General features: G+C 34.8%; 1 protein-coding gene across 19 annotated transcripts in view; it reads right to left on the bottom strand.

Moving 5' to 3' along the window:
• Pcm1 (pericentriolar material 1) overlaps nucleotides 1–13,643 on the bottom strand; it is an 85,471-nt gene that overhangs the window by 53,226 nt on the left and 18,602 nt on the right. For 10 of the 19 annotated variants that reach the window (XM_027391176.2, XM_027391178.2, XM_027391177.2 and 7 more), the window contains 10 exons: nucleotides 10,450–10,627; nucleotides 10,198–10,287; nucleotides 7,498–7,607; nucleotides 6,061–6,277; nucleotides 4,185–4,383; nucleotides 3,300–3,473; nucleotides 2,667–2,821; nucleotides 2,332–2,561; nucleotides 438–589; nucleotides 180–309 (listed from right to left, as the gene is read on the bottom strand). In XM_027391176.2, the coding sequence (XP_027246977.1) occupies nucleotides 180–309; nucleotides 438–589; nucleotides 2,332–2,561; nucleotides 2,667–2,821; nucleotides 3,300–3,473; nucleotides 4,185–4,383; nucleotides 6,061–6,277; nucleotides 7,498–7,607; nucleotides 10,198–10,287; nucleotides 10,450–10,627 (1,635 nt within the window). The remainder of the gene's footprint in view (nucleotides 1–179; nucleotides 310–437; nucleotides 590–2,331; nucleotides 2,562–2,666; nucleotides 2,822–3,299; nucleotides 3,474–4,184; nucleotides 4,384–6,060; nucleotides 6,278–7,497; nucleotides 7,608–10,197; nucleotides 10,288–10,449; nucleotides 10,628–13,643) is intronic. The other 9 variants (XM_027391183.2, XM_027391182.2, XM_027391175.2 and 6 more) reach the window with 1 other exon arrangement.

Raw genomic sequence — 13,643 nt, forward strand, 5'->3', positions numbered from 1 at the left:
TACCTTTCAAAGTAAAAACAGCTCAAATCCATGTCACTATTAATTCAGTCATTTCAGCAATCACAAAATTAGCAAATATAGCCTGTCATCTCTGAAGCAGTAAAGACACACTACTTTAAACTGACATTAGGTTTTAAACATTTCTCAAACACACTGAAAGAAACATATTTTATAATTACCTGAAGGTCAGGGCAAGCCTTTTGCACAGCTTGAATTTTTTCTTGAATTTCAATCAATTTCTTTCTTTCCTCCTGCAATTGTTTTAGTTCTCTCTGTTGCTGCTGTAGTTTAGCCTCATAAAATTTCTCTCTATAATTAAATTGACATATTTGTGGACTTCAATGAAATAATGATACTAAGCAAAATACAACACAGTAAGTACCTAGCTAAGTAGCTGGCTCTGAATTTTTGTTATGAAAGCCAAAAGCTTACCATACCTTGTTTTTTCATTTACTCCAGTATCTTTTTGTGTTTTATTAGAATTTTCTCTTGCATTATTTGAATTTTGCTTGGTATCTTCTTCTGCTGCATAGAAATCACCCAAATTGGATGTGTTGGCAGAGACACCCACTTGAGTTGCATCATCATCCTAAAACAGCACAATTATATAAAACTATTTGGAAATCCAAAGACATTATCAACTTTATATTTTACATAATTTGCTAGGCTATAAAACATAAAACAATACAATACTGGATATAAACAAATTTTACAGAAAACTGAAATGTATACTCCCTCAATGTTAAGAACTGAAGTGCTAAAACTAAAATGAGCCCATTAAAAATTTGTATTCGTAGTGCTAAGGATTGAATGCTTTATATGTTGAAGGCTCTAATATGTCCATCTTTTATCACGTGCTGTCATCTTACATGGACTTACAACACTGAGCCAGAATGTGGACCCTTAACATCTCCAAAACTGTACACTAAAGAAGCTTTTATCTCTTTAAAAATTACCCAACCTCAGACATTTCATTACAATGTTATGAACTAAGACACCTTTACAAAATAACTTGCTTATTGAGATAATGAGCAGCTTTGTGTCAAATACAAAGAAGCTTAAAAAATACTACAGAGCAGGAAACTATTAAATTTTAAGATGCAACCTTTACGTTACTGCAAATAATCCATGCCCACTATCCATTTAAAAATCTCCCTCATTGACTCACTCACTTTTGTCTTTAATTTGTTAAACAAGTACCAATAGTTATGATACAAAAAATATCAAGATGGACATGGTGGCTCATTCTTATAATTCCAGTACTCAAGAGGCTAAAAAAGCAAGAGGATCTTCAAGAGTTAAAGACCAGCTTGGATTATATATAGTGAACTTCTGGACAGCCTGAGATAGGATGAGACCTTTTCTTTTTTTCTTTTAAAGAAAGAATATCATATCTAAAGTCTGTTGTGATTACTCAAAAAACAACCAAAGTTTTTATCTTACTAACAGTAGATTTGTTTTTACTGTTGTTGTTGTTAATGATTAGTAGAGTTGAAATTGAGCTTGTGCATTTTCTTGGAAATATTTACAATCCATGTTTTTTTCTGAAGATTACATATGAAATTCTAACTTTTGGAAATAATAGTCTAATACAGTCATAATGAGTTAGAACTGATTCTTATTAATTATAGAACTACAAAGTGATGGCAATTCTATTGGAGTCTTTGTATCAATCAAAAGACTAACCTAGCCCAGTGCCCACAGGAAGAAGAGATTAGCAAGAACCGGTACGTAATTTAATAAATCGAAAAGCCATCCACGAAGTATTTTCATAAAACATTACATGGAAAAAATAAAGTATGAGAAATAATTAAAAAAAAAAAAGCTTACTTCCCATTCTTCAGTTTTTCTATGACCTTTTTTTTGTGATCTTAAAGCAGTGGTTCTCAACCTTCCTAATGCTGTGAGCCTTTAATACAGTTTTTCATGTTGTGCTGATCCCCAACCATACAATTATTTTCATTGCTACTTCATAACTATAATTTTGCTATTGTTATGAGTCATAATGCAAGTATATGAAATGCAGAATATCTGACCTGTGACCCCTGTGAAAGGGTCATTCAAAACACCAAAGGGGTCGAGACCCACAGGTTGAAACCACTGTCTTAAACAGTATCTGATGTATAGCATGCAAGTTACTAAACTTTTAATAGTAACATCTAAGACACAAATACAGGGCTAGGGATCTAACTCTCGGTGGTAACATGCTTGCTTAGTATGTAAGGGGCCTCAGTTCAATATAAGAAATGGAAAGGAGTCATACCAACATGATTATCAAACACACACAAAAATTCCTCTTATATGACTATATTATTTTAACAAGTAACTTACCTGCACCATAGCAACAAGATCTTGGAGCTGTTTAAGTTTCTCTTTTGCAGCCATAAGTCTACTGATTTTCTGTTCAAATTCTTCATCTTCTGGTGCCTCATCAACCAGACTGCTCCTATGACTAGATAATGAAGCTCCACTGGCTCCTTCCTCTTCAACTTCTTCCTCCTCCTCATCTTCACCTCGTGCTACACGCAACCTCTGTTCTCCTTCTCTATTGTATCGACAGTCTGTTAAAAACAAGTATCATTTAAGTAAATGACTTTAAAGCATTAAGAGTATAAAGCAAAGATAATCTACTTCACAATAATTTCTATAAATATTGAAGGTTATACCTAATGGAGGCATGTTTAGAGCTCTGATGTTGGCAGCAGATCTGTTGTTAATTTCACAGTTAGAATTAACTGATCTTCCATCTCTATTATTAGAAACACATTGTGTATTACTGTTACTATTCACTTCATTCCAGGTGGAAGCTACCTGTGGATTTCTGAAAGAAATTAAAGTCAAGTTATTTAGAAAAATAAAAAAAAAATCTACCTAGAGCTATAATAAACTAGTTTCAAGCTAAGAGCAGCATTAACTAAACCATTTAAGCTCAAATTCTTAGTAACAGACTACTTTTTATTAACTTTTCCATAAACTTCAAAGTTTATGCATAAAAGCATCTGAAAACTCAAAAACTACCTAAAGTATAGCAATAGGAAAATAAAATGCTAAATTTTATACTTTTTAAATTTACTTGCACATTCAGTAACAAAGAGCAATTTTACTAAATGACTGCTGTCAATAATTCCTTCTTTTTCTTTATAGGGCAAGCATGATTGTTACACTAACAGTTAACGTACACGGAAAAGCTTAACTAAGAAGCTAACAATAAATACTTCACTGTGTTTCCCTCCATCCCAGCCCCACACAAGCTTAAGTTGAGATGAGTACATTGGGAAAAAGACACTTTGTGTTGTCACCTAATGTTAGTAACAGGTTCACAATTTTCATGCTCAGAATCATATTCTGACTCTTCAGTTTCTTCATCTTTTGTATTTTCATTTACAGCATCTGTCATCATATCTGATGTTTGTTCATAATAATGAACTAATTCTCTCAATTCATTCAGTCTCTTTTGAACTTCATTTAACTTCCTGATTAAAAAAAAGTAACACCATTTTAGAAAAAAGTTATTTTCGATTAATAGCAGGTGGCACATAGGAACACACACACACACACACACACACAAATTGATCAAGTTAAGTATTCCTGGCATCTATTGATTTTAAAAAATACAGTTTCAGCTGAACATGTTGGCACATTCTTTTTATCCCAACACGGCAGAGACAGGCACATCTCTTAAAGTTCAAGGCCATTTGGTCTGCACAGTGAGTTCCAGGCCAGTCAAGGCCCACTACATAGTGAGATCCTGTCTCAAAACAAATAAAAACAAAACAAACAAAACCCCTGTTTTGCAGTTGAAGAAGCAGACACTGAGTGCTCTGCTCACACTGACACAGTCTTGTATATCATCATCTCAGGACTATGAGTCTAGAGCCTGGGCCTTATTGTTTGACTATTAAAACATTTAAAACATTTTACATATAGCTCTTGCTATATCTAACCCTCTCTTTGAAAAATGATCAATTAATAGCAATTTACAGAAACTACCAATGCAATTACTTATTTCTGTTAGCCTACTAACAGAGTTAGTTAGTTAAGATTTATATTACACGCTCTCCTTCCACCATATATCTTAAGAATGTTTATCTTATTAACTTCAGTTTGTTACAAATTTTAAAAAAATCAGTATTTAATTCTAATTATTTAATAGGTATGAAGAATGATTGCAAAAAGTATTTTACTGTAGTTTTTCAGCTGGATTTAGATGACCTTCATTTTCACTCTCATTCTGAGAAACTAGAGAAGTGGCAGGACAAGGAACAGATGATATAAGGCTATTGGACTCTCCATTGACAACTGGTGCAAAGCCTGCAGGAGCAGAGAGAGCTACAGTTGAACTTCTCTTATCCTCACTTCTTTGGAGAGAAGTTGAAGGCACAACTAAAAAAAGAGAGAAAAAGATATATAATTACCAAAAGTAAACATGGTATGAAGCATACATACTGACTGTTTGGATACCTACAAACAATAGAAAATAAAATTCATTAACATCTTAAAATCTGCAGATTTAAATCCTGAAAGCTTATGTACATACACAGACCACTTATTAACACAGTTCACAACTAAACACATCAAAATACACAAGAAGAAATATTTTTACTTCTTCCAGACAGTCTAGCACTTTTACATTGGGTTAAAATAGAAGAAAGAGAGAAAATAAGACAGAAATTGAAAAGAATTACAGTGCTATATACTAGGAAAAAAAAAAAACCAACAGGATAAACTTGTCTCAGATTAAGTTAAATGGGCTCACTATGTATGATATATAGAATACAAAAGGCCAATCTTGGCAGGTAATTTATAAAGACTTTATATTCTTCTACCTCCTACTACTTCAAAACTTCCACTTATCTTTTTCTCAATGTGACTATCATTGTTTCCTTCTCATTTTAATGCCACAATTATTATGGCTAGTTCCCAATTATCTCTTTTTATGCTATTCTTTAACCATTCTTCCTTTAACCATTGCTCTTACACTGTTTTCTAGAAGGAGTAGCCTTTTAAGTCAGTTGTCAATAAGCAAAATATTACTTTCTTTGTATATGAAGCTGACACAAAGTCATAAGCATACCTTTCAAATTCTGCTTTCCTTAGCTGTCTTCTAACTGATATTATCCTCTATAGGAAGAAGAAGGTAGCTGAGGTCAAGAGGTGGAAAAATGAGTGTTTCAGGGCAGAAATGGTAAGGTTTCTCTGAAAGTGGCAGAGAAACAGGAGATATGTGAAGAGTAAAGGACAACTATTCCAAGCTGGATGTGGCAATGCAAGCATATAATCCCAGCCCTTGGGGAGACTGAGTCAGGGATGTTCCAAATTTGAAGGAAGCCTGAGTGCCACTGTAAAATCTTCTCTCAAAACACACACACACACACAAATAACAAAAGAGAACATCTGATTCTGTTATTTTCAATGACTTCTTTTTTTTTTTTTTTTTTGGTATATATGTACCTGCATGAATTTATGTGCATCACATGCATGCAGGTGCCCATAAAAACCAGATGGCATTGACTCCTCTGGAACTGGAGTGATGGGCAGTTGTGAGCTGCCTAACGTGGGTTCTTGGAACCCTAGGTTCTCTGAAAAAGTGCTAAGTGCTTTTAACTGCTGAGCCATCTTTCTAGCCCAAGAATGAGAATTCTAAAAATGGTGTTCTTATCCACTATACTTTCTTATCCAGACAAAAACTGGAGTGCTACAACAATAATGGCCAGCTGGAGTTATCCCAGGTGATTTCAATTTCCACCACTTGAGCTCCTATTACTGAGGGGCAGGAACTGGGAGAAAAACTTTCAGGAAAACAATAAAGACTAGAGTCTAGATTTGAATTATCCCAACTTTTTTTTTTTTTTAATGAATAGACTTAACATCTATTTGGTTCTTATCACGTATTGGCTTATTAGGAGCTTTTCACAAATATTCAAGTTTCTTTCTCAAAACTTTAATGTTTTTGTGGAACTGTATTTATTAACTTATCAAATCGTTACTAAGCAGCTGCTCTGTGCCAGCATATATACTTACATCCCCTTTACATAACACTGCTGAACCTGATTTACTCACATGATGAATTGTTCAGATGCTGGTCTCGAAGAGTATGGAGTTCTCCAAGTAACTTGTCCATTTTCTGCTTCTTTTCCTGTAGTACTCTCATTTTGCTAAAAAGCTGGACTTTTTCATCAGGTAAATGTTCAGAAACTGAGGGATTTCTGCTCTGAGAAATCTCTCTAGTTAATGAAAGGCTTTCTGCCTGTCTTCTGTTATCTGGAACAGTGGGAGGCTTGGTTTAAAAAAGAAAAAAACAAAAAGGAAAGGATCATTTAAGATGAAGGCAACTAAAAGATGCACTTTACTATATGCTGACATTTATTTTGCTATTAACACAATGCTTCCATCAACAATCTTATTCCTATTTCCTGTTAGTATCTGAGAGCTTAAGTAGGTTCATTAGAAAACTTAACTAATTTTTGTTAGGTAACTGCCCAAAATGGTTGGCCATACTCATTTTCTTAGTGAGCAAGACAAGAGTCTGCGCCTTCAATCATACATCCTTTCCCAGTATGAAGACAATGGTTCAACTCTTATCCAAATCTCACACTAAAAATTCACACAGCATCTTTACAAAGTCATAAAACTGAAATACTTATTAATTCTAAAATTGTTTGTGACAGATAATGGGGGCAAAGCTTATAACCCTAGTGCTTTAAGAGGCTAGCACAGAAAGATGGAAAATGTGAGGTCACTATCAAATCAAGTCAAAATACTACCCCTCCCTAAAAAACCTTTCTTAAAACTGTCAGTAAGATAAAAATAATGCAAGGACATGGACTTAAAACTCTTTGTTTTTGTTTTTGTTTTTTCTTGAGTCAAGGGTCTTTCTAGGTAGCTCTGGCTATCCTGGAACTCACTATGTACACAGGCTGGTCTTGAATTCACTGAGATCCGCATGCCTCTACCTTCCAGTGCTGGGATTAAGGTATGCAACACTATAACTAACATAAGTATTAAAGGTTGTAATTACCACCTAGTACTTAAAAGAGATAAAAAGAATGTTTATCTAACAGCCTACACAAGGTAACCTTACACTCAGTACATTAAAAATAGCTTTTCTGGGTGTGGAGACATGGCTCATCGGATCAAAGCACTGCTGCTCTTGAAGAAGACCCAGGTTCTGTCCTAGCACACACATTAGGCAGCTTACAACTACCTGTAACTCCAATTCCAGGGGATCTGACACCCTCTTCTGGCCTCTGTATGTATATGATACACACATACAAATAAAAAATAAATCTTAATATTCTTCTCTAACCTAGAGTTTCTCAAAGTGTCAAGAATAAGCAATGGGGCTCACTCAAATCTTAAGAATCATAATTTTGGAGGTTGAGGGGCTTTGTGTATTTTTAAAAAAAATCAAACCAGGTGATATTTATGTTTAGTAAGGTTTGAGACCCCCTGGGTTAATTAACATGATTTATAAACCTAACTATATAAACCAATTACCTGAGACTCACGAAGCTGATTATGGAAACGCTGGATTAAATCATTCAGTTCTTCATTTAGTTCAGATGTGATGCTGACTCCAGATAAGCTTCCAGTAGTTTCTGTAACAACTGAAAACAAAATTAAATATTATATTCGATATACAGAAGCATCAAAAGTATAAATTTTGGAGGGGGGAAGATCACTTTTGAAACTTTTAACTATCTTACATCTCCATCAGCCAATCATTTCATTAGAAGTTTATATCTGACATAGAAAGAAAGGGACAACTGCTAAACTCTAGGAACGTGATCCATGTTTTCAATCTCAGCACACAAGGAAGGCTAATATTGTAATCCCAATGAACAAATATGACTTGTTAGGTTAAAGCTAGCATGGCTCTACTAGTTGCTTTAGGTAGAGGGTACAGTGGGCAAATTAGTATCCTAAAAAGGCACAGCTGACTCTGACTGGTCTCTAACTCCACCTCTTCCAGGAAAACTAAAACTATATTACAGAAATGGGCAAGTTTTTCTACAAAGTACAGACTGAAAATTAGCATGGATCTCTTAATGAAATACAGTTCTTGTCTACCCATTTCTGCCATTAAAGGGCAAAAATCAGCAACATGTAAATAAGAATGGCAGTGCTCCACAAAACCATGTCAATTACACTAAAAGAGCATGGGTTTTATCATCTTCATTAAAAACAACAACAACAAAAATCCCTCATCCTAAAGTATGTTTCTGAAGACAATACTTATTGTCTACCACCCAGTACCCTATCATGATTCTCACTTTTAGCTTTCCAATTTTAAAAGAAGCCACAAGTTACAAACAGCCTTTTTTCTTTTCTTTTCTTTTCTTTTCTTTTCTTTCTTTCTTTCTTTCTTTTCTTTTCTTTTTTTTTTAAGAAAATACCATCATTTTCTGCTGGAAACAAAACAAAACAAATCCCTAGCATTTGAGAACTGAGAGGAACCCTTTTCTAGCCTAAACTTTCTGTGGAAAACACCAAAATTACAATCCAGATAACTAACGAACAACTTGCTAAAAGAGAAAGAAAAACACTCTTCCCCAAGGCTGATGTGTTTCTGAACAGATGAGGAATGCTAACCCTTGGTTTCATCAGTTTTCTTCAGTAAAACTTCATAAACACAGTAGCAGAATTATTTTAAGATTATTATGCCAAAAATCTTGTTGAAGAAGTATAAAAAGTTCAAATTCAATCTCCTATGGTCTTTTATTGTAATTCCTGATACTACATTTTTGTAAAAGAAATCATTTGTATATTTTAACCTAAAATTCAATTGATTTTCTACTAAAATTCTGTATGTAGCCTAGCCAAGCCACAAACTGTGTTTGACCTCCTTCTCTATAAAGCCTTACATAGTAGCCTACAATTCTGATGATCAAATGAGATGATGCAAATTCAACCACTCAAGATTACAGAAATGAGATTGGGAACTTTGGGAGCCCCATTGCTCTACGAGGTTTGCAGGCAGCTAATGGGCAAGAGCGAGACTATGGTTAGTTGGCCATAATCATGCAGATAACCCCTTACCTGTGCACTCACATTTCTGTAAGTAACACTTATTAAACTTATGTCACCAAAATAGCAAATTAAAATGGCACAATTATAGTGCTCAAAGATAAACTATGAGAATAGATGTGAAAACAACTAAGCCATGGAAGAGGTTATTGTATCTATCACTTTGTGCCCCAAAATATATACAATTGTTATTTGTCAATTAAAAATAAAGCTAAAAAGAAACTTGAGTCTTACTGAGTTTTAATAAGAAACAATTTTGCTTTTATCCTAAAGAAAACAAGACAGGTTTGAAGACAATAATACAAACTACAAAATTAAATTCCTATTAAGTAATTCAATGGTCACTTAAATGACACCTCTGAGGGAAAGAGGGGGGAAAAACAACATTTCTGAGTCTCACAAAAACTGAGTAAAGTATAACAGCAGCCGTAAAAACTCACATATAAAAATGGATATAACAAAAATAACAGAACTACTAATACTGAATACTAAAGATGCTCTATTAATTTTCTACCTTACTCGACTTCTTTTTGTCTGTTTTTATATTCTCCAATTACTAAGGACTGACCCCAGGGCAAACTTAAGCATGCAAACCTGTAGCCCCTCCACTTATTTTATGAGTCAGAGTCCCACTATGAAGTATTGGGGGAGGGGGGTCTGTGTACACACAGGTGTACATCAGAGGTTGATGTGAGCTATCTTCCTTAGTCACACTCCATATTATTTTTTGAGACAAGATAACTCACTGAAGCCAAAGCTCATCAACTGGCTAGACTACTGAACCCCAGGGGTCTTCCTGTTTCTCTCTCTTCCAGTGCAGAGGTCAAAGATGGGTACCACTGCACTTGGCTTATATGTGGTTACTGAGGATCTAAACTGAGGTCCTTATGCTTATGGAACATGCATTTTCCAACTGAGCCATCTCCCTAGACCCTAAAAATTCTTGATTCTCCAGCCTCAGCCTTCTGAGTGCTAGGATTACAGGTATTATGCTACCATGCCCAGCTCACTTAAGATTTTTTTAAACTTTCCCTGAAAACAAACAAAGAACAACAATCTTAGCTGAGTGAGATAAAACAAAGGAACAAACAGTAACCCCCCAAACTGGAAACAAAAGCATCAAGAGCCCTATCACTGAGGTTAACAAACATACAGGCCTATCTCTTTTACCTCTTAAAGGTACTCCCTGATGAATAGGAGAGCGAGCTGTCTGTCTGCACGGTACAGTATGATAGCCAGGAGTTGTTCCTGCAACCTTTTCTGTATAACCAGAGAAAAGCACAGGACAGAGTAAGCCTTGCTTGCAGGTTGCTACACTAGTCAACAACGGAGATCTGATTATATAACAGCAGCATTCACTTTGTAATACAGATATCGAATGAGCCCTTCTTATAAAAGTAATATTCTGAGATGGTGGCATACCAGAGTCATCCATCACTGCTATAGCTTGCTCCGCTTTATGCTGCAAAGCTAGAAGAGCAGCTTGTCGTCCCTGCAGAGCTCGAAGCTGCTCCTGCTGTTGTAACATCCTTTTTAATAAATCATGTTGTTTCTTCAAATTTTCTGTCTCTTCCATAGGCTCCTGTTGAGGATCTCTGGCCTGAAAAATAGACCAGCAATACTTAAACCTGACTGTTGAAATCCATGGTCCTGAGTCATTTGCCAGTGGCAAAGTACAGCACAGATAATAGTTTTGATTGAATATGCAACTCTAGATAAGTTTTAAAGGTTTAGAATATTGATTATGTCTCACATTAAGAATTAGGTACTTTCACAATGAAAAACTATGATGAGGAAATAAAAGAAAAAAAAACTTGCTTACAAAACAGAAAGCTGAAAGTCTATGAAGGCAAAAGTAGCTCCACATATTGCAAACAAAAAGAATAGGGGAGCCAATTACAGATTAGACAGAGTTAACACTCCGTTAGATTTTTTTCTAAAAACACTAGGTAATAAAACTTTCTACTCCATACTAGAAGATGATTTTTCACATATACAACAAAAGCAAACCAGAATGTGAGTGACAGAGAAAGAGAGGGGGGAGAGAATTAACATACCAACTTCTAACCAAGGTCAAGATTTCTTAAATACATTTGTTAATTATCTTACATAAAAAGGCCTAACTGAAACACATTAAGTATGTAACAAAGCTGAAAATTTTATTTTGTATCAGATATCTTTATTAGTTTTTTACTCTTAAATTATGTCTATTCAGCTGAGTTTAGAGCATAAAACACAAAGAAAATACTTCCAAACATCCCCAATACACTAAGAACTTACCATCCCCTCTACATGCAACATAACAGATTTAAATAGGGACTACTTAGGAGAAACTAACAATGGGATTGGAGAGATGGCTCAGCAGTTACATGCACTGTTGCTCTTGCAAAGGACCCAAGTTCAGTTCCCAGCATTTACAGAGGCTCGAAATCATCTTAACCCCAGTTCCAAGGGATCTAACACCATCTCTGCCTCCGTGGGCATCAGACATGTACAGGATGCACACACATCCATACAAGCAAAACACTAACACATATAAAATAAATCAAACTTTTAAAAGAAAAAAATTTTAAAAAGAAGTAATGACCAAGTGGGCTGGTGGTATGACTTAGTGGTAAAGCTCTTGTTTAGTATGCATAAGGCCCCGTATGTGTTCAACAAAACAAAACAAAACAAAAAAAACACCCCCCCCACACACATATACAAAACTAAAATTTAAAACACAGCTGAACAAAACTAATCAAAGACAGAAGTGTAAACACAGCCCCCAAATAAATTTTAAGCCCAATTATATATAAAATGAATATTATAATGGTATTCATCAATAATTTAGCATCAAAATATGAAAGTTCTATTATTTTAACCCATTGACATAAAATATTCCCTTTAATGTATTGATTTGGTTTTAAATTTTCAACACTAACAAATTTTGTTGGGATAATAAAGTTTTAAATTATTTCCCCCCTAAAATAACTAAGGTAATTCAATTTCTTTTGAAAGTAAAAAGAAATGCTCTGATTTACTTTCCCTGGGCAAATGTGATTTCTAGAGAAACCACAGGGAACACAGACAGCTCAAGACGTTTTCTTCTAGATGACATCCTTCACCAGTGCTACCTAATGCCTCTTCCATTGACCTCCTCCCAAGTAGAGTCAGCAATATTGTAAAAAAGAATGGGTAACCATGGCAACATTTTACATTGTGACTTAGAAAAGAAAAAAAAAGTGAACAAAAAAAAGCATATAGCCTACAGTTAAGTGCTCAGAGAAAGTTAAGATAAAATTGGAAGTTGGTAACTGCTAACAACACTGACATACATATAATTTACATTTCAGATTGGTATTTATAATCAATTATAAAAAATATGATTGTTTATAATCAATTGTGAAAAAAGTTGAGAAGCTGGATGTGGTGGTACACACCTTTAATCTCAGCACTTGAGAAGCAGAGGCAGGTATGTCTCTGTGAGTTCAAAACCAGTGTGGTCTACATAGCACTTTAGCTACAAAGTAAGACCCTGTCTTTTTAAAATAATAATAATAATAATAATAATGAGGAGAGGAGGGAGGAGAGACAAATTGAATTATTGAATTACTTGCCTTGTAAGTACAAGAACTTGATTTAGATCCTGAGAACTTGTATTTTTTTGAAAAAGGGGCCAGGCCTGGTGGTCCCACATGTAAACCCAAATCTTGGAAAGTGGAGATAAGTGGATCCCTGGAACTCACTGGACAACTGTGCTAGCTTACTTGGTCCAGTTACAGGCCACTGAGAGATTCTATCTCAAAAAATGGTGAGAAAGTACCTGAGGACTGGCATCCTCTGAAACATGGGTATACATAAAGGGCCTCTTTGTTATGTAATACAAAATGTTATGTCTATAAAATACCCCCAAAAAACTAGAATCAGCCTTTGTAGATAGATATGGCTTTAATATCTATCATTTCATATCAACCTGTAACTCAGGTTGTTCTCAGCTCCGAATCTAAGGTAAGACCTCAAACCTTTTCCTCTATTCTTCAAACATAATATATTTCCAAAAGTTTCCTAGAGGGTAGAAGCAGAAGGGATTTGGAGAGTAACAGATTCTGTAAGCAGAGAATTGAAAGTCAGGTGGTAGGAATTAAGGTTTTAATTAAAATGATTTTATGGATTATGTACTAGGGTAAGCCTCATTGTGATGACCTTAAGAATCAAGATTAAGTTTAATGTCACACAGCATTAAACCTGATGGCCTGAGTCAATCCTCAGGACCCACATGGTAGAGGGAAAGCAATACAGGTTGTCCTTTGACCTCCACATGCATGTTGTGGTCCACCACAGGCATCCACACACAAAATAATGAAAAAAAAATCAAGATTAAGGATAGTTGAATTGTAACAAATCCCTGAGCAAGTTTAATTCTTGCTGGCATCCTCTGAAACATGGGTATACATAAAGGGCCTCTTCGTTATGTAGCAACAATAATTCTCATCTGTAACAATACTTAGAAACAGAAGGGCTGTTCTTTTTTTTTTTTTTTTTTTTTTTTTTTTTTTAGTAAATGCAACACTGTAGGGGAAAAGTAGATTTGGCCAATGTATTGCAGTCAATTGAATAAAGAAAAAGACAGTTTT

The sequence above is a fragment of the Cricetulus griseus genome, assembly GCF_003668045.3.
Source record: "Cricetulus griseus strain 17A/GY chromosome 1 unlocalized genomic scaffold, alternate assembly CriGri-PICRH-1.0 chr1_1, whole genome shotgun sequence".
In the NCBI taxonomy this organism is placed as follows: Eukaryota; Metazoa; Chordata; class Mammalia; order Rodentia; family Cricetidae; genus Cricetulus; species Cricetulus griseus.